General features: G+C 40.8%; 1 protein-coding gene across 1 annotated transcript in view; it reads left to right on the top strand.

Moving 5' to 3' along the window:
• Positions 1 to 16,068: 16,068 nt before the first annotated feature.
• SLAMF6 (SLAM family member 6) overlaps positions 16,069 to 27,478 on the top strand; it is a 17,685-nt gene continuing 6,275 nt past the window's right edge. Inside the window, exons 1-3 of the mRNA XM_012728904.1 lie at positions 16,069 to 16,381; positions 20,359 to 20,625; positions 22,047 to 22,123. Coding sequence (XP_012584358.1) covers positions 16,069 to 16,381; positions 20,359 to 20,625; positions 22,047 to 22,123 — 657 coding nt within the window. The remainder of the gene's footprint in view (positions 16,382 to 20,358; positions 20,626 to 22,046; positions 22,124 to 27,478) is intronic.

Genomic DNA, 27,478 nt, shown 5'->3' with positions numbered 1-27,478 from the left:
GTCACCTCCGGGGCAGGCGGGAATCAAACTCATGCGGAAGCGGCTTTAGATTCTCAGTGCTGTGCTTTAACCCGCTGCGCCACCAGGGAGGGCCGAAAATGGAATTTTTTAATGAGGTCTTATCGTAGGCAAGTATTTTCATACAAGTGATCTCAGAGAATTTATTAAAACATACATATTCTCAACTATTTCATTTATTATCTTTATTTCCAACTATTTATGGGTCATCTCTGCATGGATGTCAGAAGTTACCTCAAATTCAGAGGACCCAAAATTGAACTCATGGGTCTCTCTTTGAGCTTCCCAACTTGTATCCTTTGTTTCCCTTGCACTTGCTAGTGACCCGGTATAATCCTCATGGTTAACATTTACTGAGTATGCACTGTGTTCTGTTTCTGTTATAGGGCACCCCAGTGTGAACTGGGCCGCCTGTCTGTGGGGCCTCACCTGCACACTTAAAATTCAGTTGTACTGCAGACACATACAAAAGGGTCAATAATGGGTTTATTTACAAAAGGGGGAAAGAAAAGGAAATAACCCAGAGAAAGAGAGAGGGATTCAAAGTAGCTGGAATATCTTACCGGTTTGGCTGACTTGGAGCTCTGGTAACAAATTAACTGAAAGCCCCCAGTCACGTGGCCCCGAGAGCCGATGATGAGAGAGAGAGCCCGTTGGACAAAATGGTTCCTTATTTAATCCCCCAAAGTCCCAAAATGCCTGCTTAGCTCCACCCTTGGGTCCTCCCAGTTCTCTCCCTGGTACTGCTGGGAGCTGTAGTTTCCAATCACTGGAGTAGGAGGTAGAGTCCAGAAAGCTAGAGTAGCGGGTGGAGTCCACAAAACCCTTCAGAGTTCCTTTAGGACATCCTTCCCCTTAACATTTCCAGTACCAACATTTAACATGAACTAACTCATTTGAAACCCATAAAAAAAATTAAAACTCTGGGGAATGGGATCAAAAATGGGGGAGGGAAGTGCACGGGATTATGGTGATGGCACATGGGTGACATGGTGATGGGAAACCCATGGGGATTACAATTGAGATGGGGGAAAAATGTACAAAATGATGTAAAAATAACTGTATATAAAATAAAAAAAATTAAAACTCAACTATTCCCAAACTAAATGTTACCATCCTTCATCTTATAAGCTAAGAAATCAAGACAAAGACAAGTCACTTGTTCAAGTAAATATTAAAACCAAGATCCAGCCCCTGTTCTTCCAGCTCCAGGAGCTTGTACTAAGCATCACCACCCCAACAATTAGCTGCTGCCCCAGGCAGGAAACCCCTTTATCCCTGACCACATTTTTCTTCCTGTCATCCATTGAATTGGTGATTGAATTCATTGAATAGTTATTGGTTCTTGTCAATTCCAACTCCTGTGTAGTTCCTCTCAACCACATCCCATAAGTCTACCCTTCAGATATGCCTCCCTGCCTGGACTGCTTTCCAGGGTCGCCCATGCCTTCAGATCTTCTGTCTGCAGGAATCTGGCCACACTCTTCTGCCTGCTTCTCACATTCCAGCCACACAGAAATACCACAGACCCAGAAACCACCAACTCTTAGCCATTGCCGTGCCTTTGTCCATGCCATGCCGTGCCTGGAATGCCCTCTCTCCCTTCCATCTCTGGCTCTTTATGTTCTTTGACCGAGGATCCCCTCTTTGTGTGGCCTTCCAAACCTCCCACTCAACGCTAAATATATAGCTCCCTATTTACACGCCTACAGCATTTCATACATAACTGCATGGTAATGGCACTTTTCAAATTCCGCAGTAATTATATAGCTGCTGCATTTTCTTTCTTTCTTTTTTTTAAAGATTTATTTATTTATTTGTACAGAACTGGGGTACAGGCCAGAGATGCGGAGGGTGAGAGGATTCACCAGAGACAGAGTGGGGAGCAGAACAGGCAGATCGACAAAGCACACTGCTGAGGGGAGCAGCGGGCGGTTCAGGAGAGGTCTGCCGCGCCATGTGGTCACCTCCGGGGCAGGCGGGGATTGAACACATGCGGATCGAACACATGTGGCTTAAGCTTCTTAGTGTAGTGCTTTAACCCGCTGCGCCACCAGGGAGGGCCACTGCATTTTCTTTTTTAAAAAGACATTTATTTATGAATACAGCACTGGGGTACAGACCAGAGGTGCAGGGGGTGAGAGGATTCACCAGAGACAGAGTGGGGAGCAGAACAGGCAGATTGACCAAAATACACTGCTGAGAGGGGCAGCAGGTGAGACCGGAGAGGTCTGCTGCACCATGTGGGTCAGCTCCCTGGTTGGGGATTGAACTTGTGTTGCAGGGCTGCTGATAGGTTCATAGTGGTGTGCTTTTCACCTCTTGTGCCACAGGGGGAGGAGGGAGCAGCTGTGGCATTTTCTTTTCTTTTTTAAAATAATATAATAGTTTATTTTTACATCATTTTGTACATTTTTTTTTATCTCAATTGTAATCCCCGCGGGTTTCCCATCACCAAGTCACCGGTGTGCCATCACCATAGTCCCGTGCACTTCCCTCCTAGCTTCTCCGTTTTTGATCCCATTCCCCACTCCACCCCCATAAAATGTCTCTGGTATATGGCTGTTCATTATTCTTATTATTTTCTCGCCTGGTCCATTATACTCCTGCTATAAGCGAAACCATCCGGTATTTTTCTCTTTCTTTCTGGCTTATCTCACTAAGCATGATCTTTTCCCATTCCATCCAAGTTGCTGCAAAAGACATCTATTTCTTTTTTTTTGGTTGCTGAGTAATATTCCATTGTGTATATGTACCACAACCTGCGGCATTTTCTTGACTCTCCAGTTAGTTGGTTTAGGCCAAAATAACTCCTCTTATTTGTGTCCCCAAGTGCCTAATTAACCTTGGATTCTCAATGTTTAGTAGGATTAATCAGTGAATATGAATATGGAGATTATGCTCACTAGTAGTGAATGCTGACAAACCTATCTGGAAGCAAGTTACTGTGTTTGTGACAACGGGGTCTTATCCTCTCAGTGTCTCATCTTTAATCTCATATATTTGTAAATTCCATTCATAAAGTATTAATAAATTATTGTCCACAGATTTTATCTTATTAGGGCCCAAGAAATGAAACTACAGGCCCCATCTCAGCCAAGAAAAAAATCAGTGGACAAACAATAACAGCTCTGTGTAGCCTGAGCAGACACAGAGGCCAGGGGACTGAGGGCTATGATAGATACGGGAAAAGAAAGTCCACCATGACCAGGACCCTGGGCGAGGATGGGAGAGCAGCGACACCTAATGACATTTCAAGGCCAGAAGCAACAGGAAGTCAGGGGCAGAACAGGTAGGTGGCTGGAGGACGGGCAGGGCTTTCTGCCTCATTTCCTGGGCCAAGGAAGCGGGTCCCTTGGTCACATGCTTGGAGCTCAATCTCTATGGGACAAGATCTTTATCTTAACCAACATTTTCACTCACAGCACCCTATCAAAGAAGACAGTGCCTTCTTGAGCTTAATATTTGTGGAACTGAACTTGGATTGGGACCCAGACTTTAGAAGAAAAAAAGTAATCTTGAAGCCACTTTCAGAATGCGGGCCTCAGGAACTGGGGTAAGGCAGTAACTGGTTACCCTGGGGGAACCTTGAGGGAAAAAAAAAAAAAACAGGGCTTTTCAACGAATTACTGTAAAACTGGATACCACAGAAACTGGGGTAGGGCCTCAGGATGTTTGTAAGCTCATAAGATATTAATAAATCATTGTCCACAGATTTTATCTTATTAGGGCCCAAGAAATGAGACTACAGGCGCCATCTCAGCAAAAAGAAAAAAAAAAAAAGATAATGCATCTATTTTTATTGTGTGTTGTTTTGTTTTAAGAAAAAAAAAGAGAAAGTAAGTAGCTGAAATAGCAAAGACTCAGTGGACAAACAATAACGGCTCTGTGTAGCCCGAGCAGACACAGAGAACAGGGGGCTGAGGGCTATGATAGATACGGGGAAAGAAAATCCACCATGACCAGGACTCTGGGATGTTTGTAAGCTTCAAACAAGTAATTTACCAAGTAATTATGCATGAAATGGGAAATGGAAGTTTCTAGAGCTGAAACCATTTCCCTTACTTTCTTATTATAAAAGGCCCACCCTACAAAAGTTCCGGCTGTAGCTCATAATATATTGTGACATGATTACCACAGCAAGTTTAGTTAGCATACATCATCTCATATAGGAAATACCCAAATAAAGAAGAAAAGAAAAAGAAAAAAACTCCTTTATGAGAATTCTTAGGATCTACTCTTAACAACTTTCAAATTTAGTCACTCACTGCACAACATTTCCATCAACAATGCACCTCAGGGGCCACTGTCAATGTCTAACATGATCACAAAGGAAGACTATCTACACACAGCCTGGTGTGCAGTAGGCTATGTCGACAAGGTCTGTGTAAGTACACTCAGTGATGGAAGCGTCCAGTGACATTTCTCAGAATGTATCTGTCATTAAGCAGCACGTGACTACAGCATAGAGCAGTGTTAACTATCATGATCAAGTGTGCAGTCCATCCTATCCATGTTCGTCTTATGACTAGAAGCTTGTGCCTCCTTACATCTTCCCCCAAAGCTCCCTTTCACCCCTCCACCTCTTGAAACTACAAATCTCATCTCTTTTTCTACAAATATGTTGGGGTTTTTCTTAAATGCCACATATAAGTGAGTTGACACTGTGTTTGTCTTTCTTACTAACAATGGAGTATTATTCTGCCAGAATATTTCTAATCAGATCACTGGCCCCTTTTTAATCAAATTAGCATAACACCCTCAAAGTTTTCCATGCAAAAGGCAAGAATATCTGAATATTTCATAACTGAATAATATAGCATTGCATATATATATATATATACACACACACATCTATAATTTGCATCTTTAATTTTGTTTCATTTCTTGGTTATTAGTGAATAATGTTGCAGTGAATGTAGAGGTGCATTTATCCTTTCAAGTAAGTATTTTCATTTCCTTCATATAAATACCCAGAACTGGAAATGCTGGATCATATGGTTCTATTTTCAATTTCTTGAGGAAAGTCCATAGCGTTTCCCAAAGTGGTTGCACCGTTTACATTCCCACCAATAGTGTACAAGAGTTCCTCTTTCTCCACATCCTTGCAACGTGTGTTTACTTTTTTTTTTTAATGTACATTAGTCTCATGGGAATGAGGTGACATCTCACTGTGGTTTTAACTTGTATTTCCCTGATGATTAATGATGTTGAACACTTTTCCATATACCTGTTTGTTATTGGTATGTCTTCCTTAGAAAATTTTCTATTCAGATAATCTGCCCATTTTTAATTGTATTGTTTGATTTTTTTGTTAATGAATTATATGAATTCTTTATATAGCTGGATATTAACCACTTTAGATATGTCATTGCAAATACTTTCTTTTATCCCATAGATTATCTTTCACTTTGTTGCTTTTTTCTTTTGCTGTGAAGAAGTCTTCTAGCTTAATGTAGTCCCATTTATTTATTTTTTATTTTCTTGCTTGTGCTTTTTCTAAATAAGTCATTAACAAGAACCCACTCATGGAAGTTTTTCTTTATTTTTTTTCTAGCAACTTTATGGTTTTCAGTCTTACGTTTAAGTCTTTAACCCATTTTAACTTAATTTTTGTGAGTGCTATAAGGGAAAAGTCTAGTTTTATTTTTTTACATGAGAATATCTACTTTTCCCATCACCATTTATTTTTTAGAAGATTTATTTATTTATACATACAAGAACTGGGATACAGGTCAGAAGAGCAGAGGGTGAGAGGATCCACCAGAGACAGAGTGGGGAGCAGAACAGGCAGATCGGCGAAGTACACTGCTGAGGGGAGCAGCAGGCGGGTCAGGAGAGGTCTGCTGTGCCATGTGGGTCACCACCCTGGCCGGGGATCCAACTCCTGCTGCAGTGACTGCAGACACTGCACGGTGCTGTACTTTAACTGTTGTACCCAAAGGAAGGACTGCCCCATCACCATTTATTAAAAAGACTGATTTTTCTCCATTGAGTATTCTTGGTTCTGTTGTCAAATATTAGTTGACCATGGATTTATGGGTTTATTTCTAAACTCTGAATTCCATCCCATTGGTCTGTTTTTATTGCCAGAACCATACTATTTTGATGATTACAGCTGTATAATATAGCTCGATATCAAAAAATGTTATAACTTTCACTTTGCTCTTCTTTCTCAGTATTGCTTTGGCTATTTGGGGCCTTTTGTAGTTCCAAATAACTTTTAGGATTTTTTTTACTTCTCAAAAAATATCACTATTTGAATCTTGATAGGGACTGCATTAAATATATAGATGACTTTTGATTATATTGACATTTTAACAATATTAATTCTTTCAATCCAGTGAAGAGATGATACCCTTTCATTATTTATATCTTTGATTTTTTTTTCATCAATGTCTTATAGTTTTCAGAGTAGAAATCTTTCAGTTCCTTGACTAAATTTTATTACAGGGAGGGAGGAAACAACACAGTGGAGTATGGTGAGGACTATGGATGCTTCAGTACTGAGACTTCAATGATGAATATACCTGAGGGGGAAGTCCTATACTGTCAAAATACTAATAAGGATATAAGACAATGGTATTTCAATAACAATAAATAAGTTTTTACAAAGTATTACTGTTTCATTGTTTTTGACACTTTTAAATAGGACTTTATTTTTATTTTATAGGATTTTTCTGTATTTCTTTTCCAGACAATTCTTTGCTAGTATATAGAAATGCCACTGATTTTTTCAATTTAATTTTACATTGTGCACCTTTATTGAAATGTAGATAGCTCTAACATTAGCTGCTCTTGTTTGGATACCACAATGAGCTCTGCAGTTAAGAATTCTGTCTACCTATATCTGAATGATAGACATCGCAAGTCCTTTCCCCTTCCAGTGATCAAACACTGTAGATTCCACCACAATCCCCATAGGATAAGAAAGGCGTGGATATCCAAGAAGTGACCCATAACAGTAGAGGGATCTGGATGCCCCTTCAGACTCTCTTATCCTACTAAAGGAAGTTTAGGCACAAGGGACTTCTCCATGAGGTGCTGAGCCATCCTAAAGCAGACACAATGTGGTCATCACATAGCTGCACCTCCATTCTCATGTGGAGATGAATGCTTCAGCCTCACTCCCATGCTATAGTATTCTCTCAGTGGTATCTTGAATAGTTTTTCAGGAATAACAACCTGTCTCCACTTTAGTAACATCACTCTCCAATTTTTTTATAAATCCACATTCTCACAGAGATTAAAAACTTTTCTAGATATAGATAATGCTGGTGGTTATACAACTTTGTGAATATAAGTAACTCCACTAAATATATTATTAATATAATTCCACTGATACAGCAACAATATAAATTTTAGGTTATATAACTTCAATATGTAATTTGGGAATTTTACCACAATTTTTATAATTCCCCAAATGAAAACGTATATAGATAGCAAAAATTCCAATTCATATTATATACTTAAGGTTTTTGTACTTTGCTCAAAAAAATGTAAATAATAGTTTTTTAAAATTAGTGTTGCTGGTATGAAAGATGATCTTTCCTGCACCTCTGAGGGGAAGAGGAAGTCCCAGAAATAATTACTTTCAGTATGTGACATATGGCAAAGCAGTTACAGTCTTGGGTATCTCCGCTGCTGGGAGTATGAACTGGCTGTTCCAGTTTCTCACGCTGGTCTTCTGCCTTCATCCAGGTAAATGTCTAAGTGACTCATGTAGTCCCTGAGTGACTCCTTATTTTTGTGCAGCTTGCTTTAACCTAAGGCATTTTATACGGGTATCTATCTTTCTTTCTACCAAGGGGCTGTGTGGGGCTCGTGGTGGTGCCTGAGAAGATGTCTCCTTTACTTACTTTTCAAGATGGTTTACACTGGAATGATTCCAAGTCAGCAACTTCTACTGTGTTCTCAGTTAAGGGAATTATATGCTGGGGCCTGGGAGATGGCACTATTTGGGGTTTATGACCAGGCTGTTGTGGAATGGAGAGTACAAAGCTTAGGAAAATAAGTCCTCCTTCAAATTAGCTCTTGTCTTGTCTAACTGCAGGTAGGTTGTTGGTTGTTTTTTCTTCCTGCGTTTCATTATTCTAATTTTAAAATGTATAGTACAGCTTAGTCAAAATTTATGGTACCAAACAAAGTGCTAGATACAGAACTCTTCACTTTGGCTAACTGTGAAGTAAGTTCTCCAGCTGTTACTTCTTTTGATGTGACACAGAGTGAACTACTCCCCAGTGCTTTGAATGCTGGAGAGAACAATACAAGCTGGTCCTGCCTGATGTGCGTTATGTGGAAAATTTGAAAGTTTATGTCTTGTTTTGAAAACTACAAGTGATCCATTGGGGCCAAAGTATAGGACTGTGGGCAGGTGGGGCAGGGCAGGGGCAGGGAGGTAGTTCAGAATCAGCCCTGGTGAGCAGCTGAAAACAGATAATATTCATCGAGTGCTGCTTTATCCCAGACACTGCGCTAAATTATGTCTATATAATATACACAAGTTTCATGAGTTATATCCACAAGATCTATGCATTTGTACTATTATTATCCACACTTCTAAGTGAGGAGTTAAATCAAGTTAGTTAGATTACTTGCTCAAATTTTATTTGCCAGCAGTTGGCAAGCTCTAATCTTGCAATAGTCTTGAGAAATAGTGACAATTGAACAAACGTGGCCAGCAGCACACAAGAAAGGACAGAGCAAGAATCATCATAGATGTAAAATTAACAAGGTCGGCGATGGGAATGAGAAAAAAGGAGAATTCTGCAAGTCATTCTTGTCTTGCCTACACTGTTCTAGTTTCTAATAATACATCATGAACAAAGCAGAAAAAAATGCTTGCCTTTGTGGACTTAGCACTTTAGGAGAGGAAATGAACCATAAACAAGATAAATAAGTGAAATTGTACATTGGATAGTGATGAATAACAAAAAGAAATGATTCAAGAAGGGGAAAGGATATGAAATGTGTGGGTGACAGTGAAATTTCCAACAGGATAGCAAAACAAGTGACAGAGTTGGGGGGAGGGAAGAGCATACAAGGAAATGAAGGTGATGTAATTTCAGACATACTGACTTTAAGAAATCAGTGTGATATGTGTGAGGACATTTCCTGAAAGCAGCTGGAAATTTAGGACCAAAGGAATGCCCAAGGCTGGAAATAATACATGAAGGTACAGAGAAAAGTGGAAAAGGAATAGAAGCTTGGAAATACATATAGCATGCAAAAAGAGAGCATTCATTCATACATTCAGAGCTTTTCCCCGACCTGGGAGCAGATACCCATATCTCTAAACCCACCTCTGGAATCAAATATGCAGAATGTCCTCATCTGAAAATTTCCTTAAGTCCCACCCTTTCCATAGATATGTCTCATAATGACCTTATGGAAATACACTACTCCTGTCCCACTTCAAGGAGAAGGAAATAAGTCTCAGGCCCTTCAGTAACTTGTTCGCTGTAACAATTGGGGAGCAGTGGTGCCATGGATGGTGAAGAAAAAGCAGCACACATGAATGTGTTCCCTGAGATTCTGAGGCCTGGGAGGAAAACAGTGATCACCAGCATTGGAAATCAGGGTACTCTCTCTAGGGCCTGGGCTCATACCCACTTTCCTATTTTTTTAGCTTGTGCACAGTTACATATTCATCTGCATGTGTATGTGTGTTGTGTGTATAATGTTTGCATATGTCTAATATGTATATTTTAGACAGGCATGTGTCTAATGACTAAGAAGTATGTCATAGGCAATCACATCATTGTGTAACTATCATGAAGGGTCATTACACAAACCACTGGTATAGCCTACATATATGCTTTCCATCACTGACCAGAAGGCCAAGTGACAGAAGACTGAATATCGCAGAATGAGATACAGATAGGAGAAGAAATGTGCAGGTGCCACAGAAGAGTGAAGTGAGGGGATCTGCTTTGAATTGGGTATAAGGAAAGGATTTTCTGGAAAAACAGCATTTTACTTAATGTTAAAAGATGTGAGGAGGTGAAGATAGCATAGTCTAAGGAAGAAGTATTTGAAGCTGTGTGAGGATTTCACACAGCAAGCAGTTTGCATGGGAAGGAAAGAATACCACCGTGGAAGAGAGGGGAGCAAATAAAAGCAATCCTGAAAATGAGCACGAGGGAAGATGATGCATTCTACATTCTTCCAACTGGGTCAAGCACCATCTTGCTCCTTTCAGAAAATTGAGCTGAAAAGATAAAACATGTAGGAAAATAATTCCAACAGGTGGAACTGAAATCAGGTCTCATCATGCCCTGGAAAAAAATGAAATTGTGTTTTCCCAATTTATTTTTTTCTAGATGGGAACTTGTCAAATATTAATGGGCATTTGTCTTAACCATTTGTCAAATTTGTTAATGGGCAAATTACTAGAAAATTATATTAGGATGCAGACTCTGGAATGGAGACTAAGATTCCACATTTCCAACAAGCTCCGAGATGACCTGAGCCTACTCACAGTTGCTTTAAGAAGTAAGGGTCTACCGAATAAGGGATCAGGTAAAGAATAATAATTAATGTAAAAGCAAAATTAGCAGGCAACTATAAATCAGAGACATGCTGCAAGGAAGGGGAAAAGAGAGGGATAAAAATGCAACAAAAAACATGGCAGGGAAGAGCACAAGGGATTATGGTGATGGTTCACAGGGGAGTCTGTGGAGGGAATTTTCCAGGGACTATACCTGAGAGGAGGAAGCAAACAGGGTACAAAAATAAACAATAATGTTATGTGTGTGTACACATACGTATGTGTATGTATATATAAAGAAGCAAGGTTCTAGATTTCATCACACTTCGGTTAGAGAGGAGAAATCACACACTTCTCAGAGGTTAGAGGAGAGAAATAAGCACTGACTCTCTGAGTGTGTTTACAAGAAGCAGATACAAGTATTTTGTTGCACATGTGAGAATAGAGAATGGAAATGTTTAGTCAAAGTGTGTGGGCTTGCCAAATAATTCTGAGTTTTTGACCATTCATCTAAGTCAACTAGGATCTGTCAAACAAAAAAGCTAGGGGCAAGGAGGTGGGGATGGAATGGGTGGGACAGACCTGTCCCCTTCTCTTTTTCTAACTCTCTAACACAACATGTTTATTTGAGCCACTTCCTAGTAGTGCCTGCCTCAGTAGTCAAGGCTTAAGTCAGACACTGCATTGCAGAAAGAACCATTTATACAAGCTTAATTACATACAATTGCTCAAAGTGGCCTCACAATCCACTTTTTTTTCTTTGAGGTCAGTAATAATGATCCTACATTAATTTCTAATTTTAGTAATTTGAATCTTCCCCCCCTTTAATTAATCTAGCTAAATCTATGTCTATTTTGTTGATTTTTTTTTTTCAAAGAACCAACTTTTGGTTGACTTTCCATATTGTTTGGTTATTTCTGGTTTAACCTTAATATTTCCTTCCTTCTGGGTTTTGGATTATGATGCTCTTCTTTTGCTAGTTTCTTACAGTATTAATTACATTGTGATGAGGTTTTTCTTCTATTTTAATGTAAGCATTTACAGCTATAAGTTTCCTTCTGAGCATTGCTTTTGTTCTGCCTTTCTTTTGTAGGTAATTGATATTTTTTAGTTTTGGTCCTTTCTTCATTTCCTTTTCTGTATGTTTCTTTGCATGTTCTTAGTTGGTACACTGGCAATTACAATTAACCTCTTCAATTTATAGCAATCAATTTTGGATTAAGATTGTGTTAATTTTCACTCTGCGGGGGATGGGGAGGGAAAAGGACTGGAACGAGGGAGGGGAGAGCACAAGGAACCGGGGTGATGGTACACAAGCAAACTGGTGGTGGATTCTATAGGGACTAACTACACCTAAGAAAAGAAAGCAAGCATTGTTTCAAAATGAACAATGATGTAAAATGTATACTTTTTTAAAAGATTGTTTTAATTTCAATAGCATACCAACATTGTGCTAATGTATAGTTCCATTCCTTTTACACTGTTGTCAAAAACGGCATCTTTATACATGTGTGCCTATTCACAGAAGTTTATAACTCTGGCTTTATTCATTTACCCTTTAAATAATTTATGAAAGAGGAGTTAGAAAGTAAAAATACAAAAATATGGCTTTTTATTTCTCTCTAGAGTGATCAGTGTTCTTTATTTCTTGGTAGGGATTTGCCTTACCGTCATCTGCTTCTTTGTTAGTCTGAAGGATTGTTTTTGGCTCTTCTTTTAGTGCAGCTCTACTAACAGTGAATTACAGCTGCTTTTATTTCTCTAGGAATGTCTTCATTTATCCTCCACTTTTGAAGGACAGTTTTGTCAGATAAAGATTCTAATTTGCAAGAAGGGGTTACTTTCATTACTTTAAATATGTAACTCCACCACCTTATGGTTTTCATGGTTTCTGCTGAGAAACAGCTGTTAATTTCATTCACAATTAGTTGGACAGACTAGTTGAATCTGAGATTCTCTCTATGTCTTTGATCAGTTTGACTTTAATGTGCCTTGGTATGCATGTCTTTGGAATTTTCTTTCTTGAAACTTGTGAATGTATAGATTCATGACTTCTATAAAATTTAGGGAGTTTTGGCCATATTTTTCAAATATTATTTTGCTTCCTTTTCTTGCTCCTCAAACTACTTAGCCTACATTCAGTTCCTTGAGCCAGGTTCTGGGGCACAAAAAGTTGACGATGACATTATTCCTGGATGGAATAATGGACAAAACAAGTAAATAAACATTGTCCCAGGCCCTCCCTGGTGGGGCAGTGGGTTAAAGCACAGCATTAAGAAGCTAAAGCCACTTCAGCATGAGTTCGATCCCCGCCTGCCCCGGAGGTGACCCACATGGCGTGACAGACCTCTCCTGATCTGCCCGCTGCTCCCCTCAGCAAGTGTATTTACTTGATCTTCCTGTTCTGTTCCCCACTCTGACTCTGGTGAACCCACTTGCTGCCCCTGCATCTTTGGCCATTTATTTTTAAATAAATCTTTAAAAATAAATCAATAAACATTGTCCCAAATGTTTGTTGACTCACTGTCCTCACCAGAAAGGATACAGAGGAGCTCAGTTGCCCCAGTGCCTTATGAAGGTATATGCCATGGAAAGGATGCTAGCCCAGGATATTCCCAAAGCATGGGTGCAGACTCTATGCAGGGTGGGCGGAGGTCCTCCTGGGCCACACACCTCATCCACTTGGACACATGCCTGTGTCCAAACTTTCCCCATGGACTCCTGAATGTTTTCAGTAACTTCCCACTGCCTAAACATCATGACACAGGCCCCTTTTTTCTTAGACTTGCAGAGGATGAGCTGAAATGGAAAAGCTGAAATGAATTACTTTTCTCTTTTTGACATAATTTCCTAGAAATCCTGTTATTCACTTTGCTCAGATCACTGGTGTGGTTGTTCCCAGAATAGGCCAAGGTGCCTGTACTTATGTTTCTCTGCATAAGAAATGCATCCCTCTGTACCAAAGCAGCAAACACACACAAATACTACCAAAGAAACAAAGAGCTCATCTTCAAAGGATAAGTAGGAGCTCACCAGGCAGAAAAGGTGGGAAAGGGTGTTTCACGCCCAGGAAATAACATTGCAAAAGAAGAGGGTGTGGCATTCTCGGGCCAATCAGGGAGCTGACCCACATGGCGCAGCAGACCTCTTCTAACCCACCTGCTGTTCCCCTCAGCCGTGTATTTCAGTGGATCTGCCTGTTGTGCTCCCCACTTTGTCTCTGGTGAATCCTCTCACCCACCACACCTCTGGCCTGTACCCTACTTCTTGTATGCATAAATAAATAAATCTCAAAAAGAAAAAAAAAGAGAATCACAAGCCACTGAAAGATAGAAAATCTCTTGTATTTATTCCAAACAATATTATCTCCTCTGGGATGTGTCCCCCAACAAACTTCAACTCTTCTGGGCCATTCTTTTTCACTGTGCTCCCCCATAAAGCATAGGCTTTATTTATTTATTTATTGAATGTGAGCTTTTTACTCAACATATATTGAACTAGAAATTGAGCCAAATGCTAGGAATATAGGCTTAGTAAGCACAATCCTTACCCTCAAGATGATGGGAAAGAGAGGAAACCAATCTCATAAATTTGACAAAGAGAAAGAAGTATCTGATGTTGAACATACAGGGTGCCGTTCATGGCGGGAGGCCGGCTGGGGGCAAGGCATGCCCTGAGCCAACACCTAACACAACACACCACGACTTTCCTCGGGGCCCTCCACTGCCTGCTGAGCCCAGAGGACTGATAACAGCTTACCCAGCAGTGTATTTCTAGTCTCCAGCCAGAAACTGGTAGATTAAAGGGACCCAGTAAATATGGTCTTGAACGTCATTTCTAAACCTTTACTCACTGAATTGGCCATAGAACTGAGCAAATAAACAGTAAGCAACCTGCTAACTAAGTAATTGCTACCCATAAATTTTAGGAATGCACTAGGTGAGGAAGAAATTTCCTAGTTGGGGTGGGGGCGCTCCTCAAGCCACAGAGTATCTTATACTATTTACAAAAAGAATTGGTCTTTAATTCTGGACAGAGAACCCTCAAGATGAGGTATGGAGATGAGTCCATTCACTCAACAAGTAGTTTCTGGATACTTACACACATGAAGCAATGTTCCCAATTGTACACAACAAAAAACAAGACAATCAGAAATATTTGCTTTCATGGAGCTTACTTTCTAGTGGGAGGGAGAGAGAACTTAAAAATAAAATTGCAAGGTATGCAAATAATATGAAAAAGGAGAAAAAGCAGCTGAGTGTACAAGGTGAGGTCTGGTCATAAGGAAATGGTAATCTCATAGATGAAACACACTCCTCTGAAGGATCTCATAGAAATGAAAGATGAGCCTGGGGGTTGCATTTCTTAGGCAGAGAAATGTAAGTACAGGCACCTTGACCTATTCTGGGAACAGCCATACCAGTAAGTTTGAGCAAAGTGAATAACAGGATTTCTAGGAAATTAAGTCAAAAAGAAAAAAATAATTAGATCTTTGTGAGGGGGTTTTTATTGTCATAATAATTTTATGACTAAAATGTAACCTACAGAGACAACTATATATACATGCTGAGTGCCAGCTCAGTGAATTAATCATAAAATGAATAGCCTGCATACCTGGACACAAGTCAAGAAATGGTACACCATCACAGCCTAGAATTTCTCCCTTACATTCCCTTTTCCTTACTACCTCCTCTCCCCCTTCCAGGTAACCTCTTTGCTAATTTTTGAAAGCATAGATTTGTTTTCCTCCTTTTTTAGACTTAATTAAATGGAATCCTACCACTACATTCTGGTTATGTCTGGATATATTTTTGCTCAAGACTTTACTTGTGATATTTACTCATGAGTTTCCAAAAGGGAAGAAGGGTCCAGATGACAAATAGCTGTGGGAAATAAGTGATGTGGGAATGATGAGATAAGGAGGGAATTGATGATGAAATGTCCATGTGCTTGGCACTCATAGGACGCTACAGAAGAGAGAGGAGTGTGAGCACTCCTGGGAGCTGAGTGTCAGGGTCCCAAGAGACAGCTTCTACCCACTCAAATGCTCTTCTGAGATTGAGATCTCAAGAATGTTGAGGTCAGATTATCATCAGTTATTCATTGGTTCACACAAACATTTTGAGATCCTTGGTGCCAGGTCTTATTATTAGCCCTTGAAATCTCATACACCTTTGATATTGGACACACAGTAGGGAATCACTAAGTGCTGAGCTTTAATTATACTTCATCAGCAAAGACTTATGGGTTTGGGATTCAATGTCCTTTTCCCCTTCCACCTCATGCTCAGAGAACTCCAGCTGGGGCCAGATCATGTGGAAGGTGGACCAGGCCAAGGTCAACTGAGTCTACTCCCATTTAACCAAAAGAGTCCCACATTTCATTGTGGGTGGAGTCTGAAAATGCCCATTTCAACACTGCCTACTCTTTGTCTCTTCATCAATGTCTGGACTTCAGTGTCAGAGTGCTCTAATAGACTAGCAGAGTTAGGGGCAAAGGATATGGGCGTGGGGAGAAAGGCGGCACAATTACAGCCATTCCCTTCTCTGTTTACAGGGTGCATGGTTATGTCGTGCAGGTCAGACGCATTGAAGGTGAATGGGTTTCTGGGGGAGTCCGTAACTTTTCCCTTGAACTTTTCTGCAAAACTGAATGTCAACACCATCACCTGGCTCCACAATGGAACATCTATGATTTTCATGCCAAAAGAAGCACCACCCTCTGTCACTGATCCAGAGCGGAAAAATCGAATCAACGTCACTGAGTCCTACTCTCTACAGCTCAATGAATTAAAGATGACTGACTCAGGACTCTACATGGCCCAAATAGCCACAGACAAAACACAGTTTTACTGTTACACACTGAGGATCTTCAGTGAGTCAAAGCTTGGGGTTTGTATGGACTAAGAAATAGTGTACATTTCATCCTATGTGACTGCAAGTGTGCATCATCGCCTAATAGGAAAGAACGTGGCACTGGGAGTCAGACTGAGGTCCACAGGAAAGCAACTCATGGTGTTGCATGGTCAGTTAGTGACAGCTAGAGCAGAACTTGAGTCTTACATCTTTCAGCCTGGAAGCTACTCACTTTCTGTCACAATTTGTGGAAACAGTGAAATGTGTTTTCTGTTACCATGTGCCTTACATATACCTGTCATATGACCCTCGTGAAAGGCCTGTCAGGTGGTCCTCCATCACCCCCTGAGCTTCCGTCACAGAGACAAGACTCATGAGAAGAGTCCCACATGACTAATGGCCATGATACCTCCCTGTACCCAGGGCTGGTCTGACCCACAGTGGAACAGTCAGTGTCTAGAGTGGTGGGCTGGTAGGTAGGTAGTGCTCCCCCAGGGCACACTGGGAAAGAGAAACATCTTAAGATTATTTTATTTCTACTATATTTCCCCCAAATGGCTTGTGTTGAATGTAAATAACCTCAACACAGAATCAAGTTGCAGAAACTATAATGAGGCAGCTTATGCATTAAATTAGAAATAAAATCCTTCTCATTACAGTGACCTACAGAAATGCCTTGGATGGCCTTAAAGTATTCACTTATTGGGGAGTGTGCAGGATACAGAGTTAACAGTCAGAAAAGGCAACTTCAAAGGCTACTGGGCTTCTGTCATTCTGATCTACTGGCCAGTGTGTGGTGTTTAAATGTCACTGAAGTCCTTCGGGTTTAGACATGGTATCCAAGTCACAACAAACAGTTTACATGTTAATCTTAGTATTTGCTATACATTTCACAGCTTTAGCACACTAGCCCATCAGTCATATCTGTGAAAAACTAGGACATAGCACAGGTGAAAGTGACAGAAAAGAGAATTCTGGAAAAATTCTGAAAGGGAAAGTCAACTGAAGGAGCAAAATCACCATATCTATGTATGTGTTTCCCAGGGCTACTGAAACAAAGGACCACAATTTGATGAGTAAAAACAACAGAAATATTATCCTGTTCTGGATCTGGGGGTCTGAAGCCTGAAATCCAGGCATGGGCTGGGCTTCATCCCTCTGAAGGACTATTTGTTCCTGCCTATTCCACCTCTGCACGGTGACAGCATTCTTTGGTGCTGCTCGGCTGCATTATTCCAATCTCTGCTTCCTTTTCTTCTCTATTTTCCCCCTTTCTGTTTCAAATATCTCTTTGCTTTTCTCTGATAAGGACACATCATTAGATTTAGGGCCCACCCAATAACTCCGGCTCATCTTATCTAACTCAACTATATATGCAAAGATGGTTTACCCAAGTAAGATTATAGGAATTAGGACGTGGACATATCTTTTCTTTTTGTTTTTCTCCTGGGGTTGTCAGGGGTGAATTATCATTCAACTCTCTCAAAGAAGAATCATTCTGGGCAACCAGTAACCAGTAATCACAAAGGTACTCCTGGAGCCCTAGACATACACACACACACCTATGGAAAGCCTGAGGACAGATCCCATACCAGGCCCCAGCGTACTTTCTGAGATCATATTTTTCTGCCACACTCCTGAGGCTCCATGCTAACCCCTTTTCAGGGTCTCTGGAGTATCTCTCCTTCAAGGCACACATACACAAAAAGATACATAAACTATACCAACATGCTTTACAAAAGTGCAAGGAATTGCATAGGTTTATAAGATCATTGGCCAATGACTGTTTTGTGCCAGAGTAAGGATGGTAAAGATTTGATCTTATCTGATAATATCAATTAGCTGGAGTAACTGTCTAGAGTTCAGTTAAGAAAGATTTAGTTAAAGCCATATTACATTTACTCATTGCATCAACAATATTTGTTGAGCATGGGTGAATTAGACAGATGCTGTTCTAGGCACTGGTAATTCATCAAAGAGCAAACAGACAATGGTCCCTGCCTCATGGGACTAACATTCTGAATGGGAATGGGGGAAGTAACAAATAATTCACATAATTATAAGCAAATAACACAGCATATAAGGACTCCATGTGTACTATAAAGAAAAGGGACATTTGAACAGCATAGGACATAGGGAACATCAGGAGTTCCAGAAAATAGGGATCAATTTTACATGAAGTGGTCACCCCATTTCTCTTTGAGAAACTGACACTAGAACCAAGACCTATTGGAGGTGAGGGTGTGAGTCATACAGATGTCTGGATGAAGACACTTTCTGTGCTTCACATACTCAAGGAACATTGAAAAGAACAAACGTGAACGAATAGAGTACAGGGAAGAGAGTAAAAGGAAATGAGGTGAGTTGTGAAATATGGGCCACATCATATGAGGTGCTCAGAGCATCACAGAGACTTTGACTTCCACTCCAGAGGGTGTGACAGCCATCAGAGAATTTTGCAGATAAGTAATATGATTTGACTGAAAGACTTAAAGGGCAAGGGTGGAAGCCAATGGCCAACTAGGCTGCCATTTCAATAACCCATGTAAGAGATATGGTTGAGTTGACTGGAGTGGCAGCAACAGAGTGAGTGAAAAGTGGTTGCATTCTGAATATATTTTGGAGATTAACCACCAGATTTCCTGATGTGGGAATGTGAACTGAAAAGATGGTCCTGGCTGAGTCCAGGACTTTGACTGGACCAATAGAGTAATTGGAACAATACAGTAGTTATCAGTTAAAGTGGGGAAGAAGAGGGGTTCTACTCAACAAATAGAATTTGAGATACATAGTATTCCAGTGGAAATGTCAAGCAGGCAGTTATATACTCATCAGACTGAGAAAGGTAATGAGATAGACATTTGAGCTCACTTGTGTACATAGATGAGGGACATATGACATTCATGCCAAATATTTGCCATTGGTGTGTGACTGTCTCACTAAGTCTCATAATGACCTGAGAAGGAGGCCTTGTTGCCCAGGTTTTACAGGTGAGGATACATGGATGAAGACATCACGTTCATGGTGCTATCAAAAGTAAATAACAAAACGCGTGGTTGTAACCTAGGTCTTCCTAACCCCAAATTCAACACTTTTGACATTACATGAAAACTTTATTTGGGCAAGATATATTTCTTGACTCCTACGTGGTTAACTTAGCTTAAAGCATTACTGTCTCTTATGATCAGACATTGGAGTCAATCTCTCTTTCCTGGGGTCATATTTAACCATCAAGGCCAAGGGTAGGCCTTTTCTGTACTGAGCCCATATCCCCTTAGAAACACAGCTACTGATATCATACTAGGCAATATTTTCTGGTCTTTGCTCTCTGAATTTCCAGCAAGGCATGTTTTCTCAAACACATTGTATTTCTTTGATCCCCAGAATTGCTTGCTTACTCTCATTTTCTTCACATTTCTCTGGTTCTCATAAGTACCCTTTCTGTCTTCCCCATCAGTGTCTTTGACGTAATTGGGACCAGAATCCTTGGTAACAAGGACCAAGATTCCCACCAACTTGTGGAAATATGGTTCTTCAAGGAAGTTAACTTACCTCTTCAACCCCAGCCAGGGAATCCCATGATGGAAGACACTGGGTCCTCATACCTGGTCTTCTACTTTCACCCTAAGGTGGGGTGGGGGACAGTCAGGTTAGTCTCCAAGTGTCTTTACATACTGAGCAGTGCTTAGGCTAAAAAGGACCCCAGGGGTTAACTGGAGCCAGAAAAGTGAAAGTGGCCACCCCAAATAACCTGAGTAGTTGATCATAACCCATCTTTCTCTCCCTTCTCCCCACTCCTGACTGTTCTGTATCATGCTAATGTTCTTCATCATTTGGTCACCCAGCCCTCTCTCCAACCAGCTAGGTGGACGAGCTGTGTTATTTATGCAGTTTGCAGATCATAACATGTAGCAGGAAAACAGAAACATTGAGAGGAACAACATTCTTCTGAGTCAAGCCTTTTGCCCTTATTCCAGACTTTTTCTTTACACACAGGGCGACTGAGTAACTTATATATTACCAGCCACACTGAGCTGTCAACAAACGGAAGCTGTGAGGTCTACCTGACCTGCTCTGTGGAGAATCCAGATGACAGTGTCTCCTTCGGGTGGCAGGAGTCAGGAAACACATTTCTGAAAAGAGTAAACCTCACTGTGTCCTGGAACCCCTGGAATTCCAATGAGCAGGACAGCTACACCTGCGTGGCTGAGAATCCCATCAGCAACATCTCCTCCTCAGTCTCTCTCCAGAGTCTCTGCAAAGGTGACGGTCTGCCTTAGTCTGGGAGCTCTGAGCTGCTGTGGGGTGTGTACACCCAGCGGGAGACAATAGGGAAAGGACACTTACCTACTCAGTGCACAAAAGCAAAGTCATGAGAGAGACAGAATCTCTTCCTTTCAGGGGGGCCCCCCAGGCTGTGCCCCATCCCTCACCTTCCCATCTGTTGCCAGAGGCCCACTCTCCAAAAGCTTGCCTAGGGAGAGACAGGCCACTCACTCCTGAAGGCAGAAGGGGTTCAGCAGAGGCTCTGAGAAAAATTCTCACTCATGTCTCAAGTGCAATCTTTTTTCTCTTTTCAGGACTTGTAGAAAAACCCATGGTTGTCATATGGATCATGGCTATATTTCTGGCTGTTTTGCTACTGCTGGGAGTCATCTCGCTTTTGTTATTTTTTTGGAAGAAAAAAGGCATGTTCCTTTCTTCCTACTTATTTCTTCTCCAGCAACATGAAGTTAGTGGGTACCTTTAGACCACCCTATGGAAGACAAACAAAGGAGGAAAGATTCGAGAAGCCTGGCACCCTCGTCCCTGGGCCCTCTGGGGGGTGACCTCACACTTGCTCAGTTCCTGAGGGAACTTCCCACTGGCATGCAGGACCCAGCCTCAGGGCCTACCTACCTTCCTCACTGGGGTTCCCACATAGCTCATCCTCTAGAGACACCTGCAGGGGTGCAGATTCTTCTCCCACCACAGCCACAAATTTCAGTGTCTCTGACTTTATTTTTCAGAGTTTCTTCGGCATTCTACTCAGCAAGCCCAGCATCCTGGTGAGCCTCCCCATAGTTAATGGGTGGGAAAAGTCAAATGGATGAAAAAAGGGGTGATTGAGGGCAGGATCATGAGGAGAGGGAATATCACCGCACAATGGAGTAGACAGTGCTGGGGGAGACGAGCTGTGACCAAACACATCTGTCCCTGTGGGACATACAGGGTCCTTCACAAGCACGTGAGCTTCTTGGATTGAGTTAGAGTCCTCCTCATCCCACTGATGGATAAGCAAGTGTAGGTGCCATGTTGGTCAAATTTTCTGAATCTCCAGTTCCTTGTCAAACTCACCTTAGGACCTCAGGAAAGCCTAATCGCATTGTCCATGTGACTGGCTCCATGACACTCTTAATTAGTTTCTCCTGTGCTTGTGTTGTGTGAGGAGTAGGGCTTCCTGGCCCACACGTGAGTCAAGAAGTAGACTTGAGGTGTCAGGTACTATAAACCATGTTGCCACAAGCTGAGTCCAAACTCCATCACGTGGTTGAGAAAGTTTGGTTCAAACCAGGACTTCATAGGCTGTCAAAGGAAAGGCAGTGACTTCCACTACTCCCTCTATGAGGTTAGAAAGTGTTCTGGGGTGGGCAGCGTCCTGGGAGACAGTCCCCGCACTGACCGTCTTTCTGTGTCCACAACAGAGACCTGGAGGAACACAGATTATGTATCATTCCCTCAGGGGAACACCGTGTATACCACAGTCATTCATTCAAACCGGGTGAGTTTTTCCAGCTAAATACGCCACTATTATTCTTAGTCACTAGGCACAAACTTGTTACTACAGTCTGCTGACTTACCCAAACAACAGACACCATTGAAGTGAGAAAAGGTGGCAAGAGAGGATGGCAAACTCTGGGCAACCCTTTTAGCCCTGCCACTGGGACCCAGTAGATGGTTTACTCACACCTTGACTTGCCTTGCTGTCTAAGCACTCCATGCTTTTTTGAGTCTTGCCTCTTCAGTTTCATCACAAGTGCCTATAAATGAAGGTCCTGTCTTCTTCTCTTCCCCTATATCTTAGCATGATGCTCAACAAAGTTTGAGAGTTTCCAAAGGAGACAATTCTGTAAGGTGGTGAGGGGTTCTCACCCTGGGTGTAGAAGATATGGGGAGGTCAGAAGCAATCCCTTAGTAGTGGCAAAGGACAAGAATTTGCAACTCTACAATGGAGGACTCAAGCACAAACAGCCTCCCCTTCCCTCTTGAAATGTGACAAGGTGGCCTTTGACAAGCATCAAGGACTCTTTGGTCATGCATCAACAATTCCCCTATTACCCCAAATAAAGCATCTGCAGGTGGCAGGTTTTAAATAACACTACACATCCTGGGAGGTCCGTTTCCATGTCTTCTGAAACACGAGCTGTCTAGTGGTTCTTCTCCAATGAGAGAAGCAACATCCTAACCAGAAAACTTGAATTCCCTAAGCAAACCTCCCTTCACACAGCCCCTCCCAGATATCCAAAAAGGAGGTTCCCCAAAGACAGAAAAAGAAGGGGTGCTCTTACTTGCTCAACTGTTTATATTGCATTTCCAATTGCCTTTTGGAAGCAAAATGAATCACCCTTACCAAACCAAGAGACTAATGTCCAGGGAAGTTGGTTGAGACAAAAGATAGAATACAATAGCCATTGGTATAAAAGTTGATTCTTAAAAATGGAGGAAGGATCGAGATGGAAAAAAAATGTGCAAAATGATGTAAAAATAAACTTTGTAATAAAAAAAATGGAGGAAGGAAAAAAGAGTTGATCACAGCACGAGAATGCCTTTTTTTTACACCATCTGCCAGTAAAGCAGTCTAGCTCTTGAGTCTACTGGTTTATAGGGGGAGGAGAGGTTGTGCTTCTGTTTGGGGCTCAGGAAATGATGCTAAATGGTTAGCAGTTTGGACCCTGCTTAACATCCCCAGACTTCCTCCTGAAGAACAGAATATCATTCTCTTGTTGCACTGCCTCTTAGGAGTGTATAAATGCATGACTACCTTTGCCTATCTGAGCCAAATGGGTATAACTATTTTTTACAGAACACAGAAACCCAGATACCTATGAAAAACAATGATTTCATTACGATTTACTCTGAAGTTAATCAGTCCAAACAGGTAAGCTCATAATTGCCCCATGCTCTTAAAGTCTTACCCTTCTCTTCAGACCTATGACTTTGCAAATAAAGTAAAAGTAAAGAACGTTTTGTTTTTTAACAGATGCACAAATACCCACCAGGCTACAAAATGTCTCAAAACATCACTAAAATATAACCAAGAAGTTATCCTGTCTTAGAATCTCCATGTATAATTGAATTTTCAACATACTTAACTTTTGTAATATAATCCCGCCTTCTGCCGTTTGAGCCCTATCTGCCTGTCAGAGCTCTTCAGACCTCCTCTGTAGCCAGGAAGTGTGGCCTGTGGCGCTGATTCCTACTAACTGACTTCATTTTCCTCTTCTCCCCATTAGAGTCATCCTACTTCTTGACACCATCAAGTACATTGCAGAAGGGCCTGAAAGGAAATCAGAAATGATACATCTTCCCTTGATGTCATGAGAGAGAACAGAGCTTGATCTCTGCCAAGCAACAAGATTTTAATATCCAGGATCACTGCTTCCAGTCCTCCAGACTCGAACATGTTTACCTAGGTCAAAATCTAAGAAACAACTGTTTCCAACATGTCATCAACATATTCTAATCTCCTGCAGTCCCAAACATGCTTCAGATAATACACTTGGAGATTGACTTTCTTTGTGGAAACTTAGCAAGTGGAGTTACAGTTGACAGAGATGATGATTCCATGGCACCTCTCCTTTGGGAAAGCACAGGTTGTGACCACTGGTGAGGAGACAATGTGTTGGTGAGACCGTGTGTTATCTCAGGAGTCTGATGACCCAGGACAGGTCCATATCCTCATACATAATTTACTAGACATACCTCCTAGATGCCTAACTTCTTCGAGCTGAGACTAACTTTTTTAGTCTCCTAGACTCCTAGGTAATGGTAATATAGCCTCCCTGTTACTCAATCTGGGAATTTGGATGTTCTCTGACTCCAGTTTCTCTATCACCAGATCTACCTCCAAGTATATATCCTAGACTTATTGACTTTTTTCCAAGTCTTCAACCGCCCTCTTCTACCCAGCCAATCATCATCTCTCCATAAGAACATGGCAATAAACTCTGAATAGCTCTCCCCAACTTTTGCTCTTGTCACCCCCTCCCCATCTACTCCCTGTTACTCAATCTGGGAACTTGGGTGTTCTCTGACTCCAGCTTGTCTATCACCAGATCTACCTCCAAGTATCTATCCTGGACTTAATCAACTTTTTTCCAAGTCTTCAACCACCCTCTTCTACCCAGCCATCATCACCTCTCCACAGGAACATGGCAATAAACTCTGAATAGCTCTCCCCACTTTTGCCCTTGTCACTGTCCATCTACTTTATACAACATAGCCAGAGTGAATCTTCAATATAAATCTGATCCTTCTCTTATCTGTTTAAACCCATGCAAGCTCCCCAAGCACTCAGAAGGAAGCTGCATCTCCATGGCCTGGATGGGCTGGCCCATCTTCAATCCCAACTGGCATAACTGTTCCCCACTATCTCTTTTTCCCTAATCTTCTGTCATCTCCTCTAATAAAGGAAAATGTTCTGTTATTGATATAGTTTCTGCTGCCTGCCTGGATCCTCCTTTAAGACCCAGGTTTCAGATGTCACCTTCTAAGAGTGACCTTTCCAGACCACTTAAGCTGAAGGAGTCAGTTGAGTTTCCATGTGACATTAAGTATTTATTTGTTTTTGTATAATGCCTATTTCTCCTATTTTCTCATAAGCCCTGCAGGAGCAGGGATCATGGCTATTTTGTTTATCTCTGTATCCATAGACTTAGAAAATGTTCAGAATATATTCTTAATAAATAAATAACATGTGATGGAGTTTTGTGATAATTTTGGCGAAGTACCTGAAGCCCACACCATAGGTTTTCTCAGCACGTAGGTGTCCAAAATGTTGACCACTATGTTTCCGTTGTGGTACTTGTTATTATTAACTCATATTCTCCTGACTGACAGGATCTTCACAAAGACCTCCTGCACCACAAAAAAAGAAGACAAGAGTTACTCTATGTCACCTCCCCACATTATTTCCTATCTTTCTGTGCTCAAAGTTTCTAATAACATTCTTTTACCCCTTAGGAGAAACAATGCTTTTCCCAGGGGAAGAATTCTCTGACTCTTTATGGATGAAAGTTATTTTTTAATTAAAACAAATACTTTATTGAGGTATGCTTGACATACATAAAGCTGTGCATATTTAATGCATGCCATTAAATGAGTTTGGAGACAAGTATTCAGTATATACTCATGAAACTAAGACCACAATCAACAATAGAAACATATTTATTGTCTTCACAAGTTTCCTACACCATCTACTTTTTGATGTGTGTGTTGGGGGAGGGGTGTGACAAGAATATCTACACACGATCTGCCCTCTGGCAAATTTTTCAGTATATAAGACCGTGTGGTTAAACTACAGGAATATGCTGTATGGTAGAGCTCTGAGACTTACTCCCCTTGCAGAGCAGAAACTTTAGCAACACCTTACCTGTTCACCCTGATAACCATCATCCTACCCTCTGCTTCTATAAGTTTGACTTTTAGATTCCTCATGTCAATGAGATAATGTGGTATTATTTTTTTCTTCTGCCTTTTTTCAGGTAGTTTAATGTCCTCTACATTCATCCATGAATTCCATTTCCTTTGGATATTTTCTCAGGAAATGACCATGGACCAATGTTATAGTTCTATTTTTAATTTTTTGAGGAAATTCCATACTGTTTTCTGTAACAACTGTATCAATTATGTTCCATCAACATTGTAAAAGAGTTCTCTTTTCCCTGCATCCTCACCAATGGGATAATTTTGATTTTTCATATAATAGTCATCATAAGCAATTAGCTGTATCTCAGTGTGATTTTGATTTGCATTTCCCTGATGATTTCTTATATTGAGTACCTTTTCATATACTTGTTGGCTATTTAAATATCTTCTTTGAATGAATGTCTATACTGAGGCTTGGCCCATTTTTAATTTGGTTATGTGGGTTTTTTACAACTGAGTTTTAGGAACTTCCTATATATTTTGTATATTGACCCCTTAGCAAATACATGATTTGCAAATACTTTCTCCCCTTCAATAGGCTGCTTTTTTATTTTATTTTTTCCTTTGCAGTGCAGAAGCTTTTTAGTTTGAAGTAGTCCCACTTATTTACTTTGGCATTTGTTGCCTTATGCCTTTAAAGTATCAAATTCAAGATCATTGTCAAAGCCAATGTCAAAAATTTTTCTCCTGACTTCTTCCAGAAATTTTGATGCTCAAAGTTTTTTTGTTTGTCTTTAATTCACTTTGAGTTGATTTTGTGCATAGTGAAAGATAAGGTTCCAAGTCTTTGCAGGTGAGTATAGTTCCCCAGTGCCCTCTTTGAAGACACTATCATGTTCCCATTGTCATCCATGGTACCCTGGTCAAAGATCATTTTGCCAAATAATCAAGAGTTTATTTCTGGGCTTTCTATCCCAAGCACTGATCTCTCCAAGATGGAGAGCAATGTTGGCCTCAACTAGTGAGTTCAGAAGTGTTCCCCTTTTCTATTTTTGTGGGAAAGAATTTAAGCAAGAATTTAAAGATTTTACCAATCTTTAAAAGTTTGATAGGCTTCACCTGTGAAACCATCTCATCCTGAGGGAGGTGTTTTATTACTGATTCATTTTCTTCTCACATTCTATTTCTTCTTGATTCAGTCTTAGTAGATTGTATTCTTCTAGGAATTCTTCCTTTTCTTCTAGATTTCCCAATTTATTGACATATAATTTTTCATAATAGACTTTGTATGAGCTTTTCATTTTTGTGACATCAGTCTCTATTGTTGGACATTTAGGTTGTTTCCTTTTTTCCCTCTGCCTGTTGTAAACAGCTCTGGAGTGGATGTCTTTGAATTTTTGTGTTCTCCAGTGAGAAGTCCTTAGGAGGGTTTTTTTTTTTTTTTTAAAGATTTATTTATTTGTACATACAGAACTGGGGTACAGGCCAG

Source organism: Condylura cristata, unplaced genomic scaffold (assembly GCF_000260355.1).
Source record: "Condylura cristata isolate star-nosed mole 26May11 unplaced genomic scaffold, ConCri1.0 scaffold00024, whole genome shotgun sequence".
In the NCBI taxonomy this organism is placed as follows: Eukaryota; Metazoa; Chordata; class Mammalia; order Eulipotyphla; family Talpidae; genus Condylura; species Condylura cristata.
The sequence above is the reverse complement of the archived record's forward strand: the minus strand, read 5'-3'. Positions and strand labels throughout refer to the sequence as shown.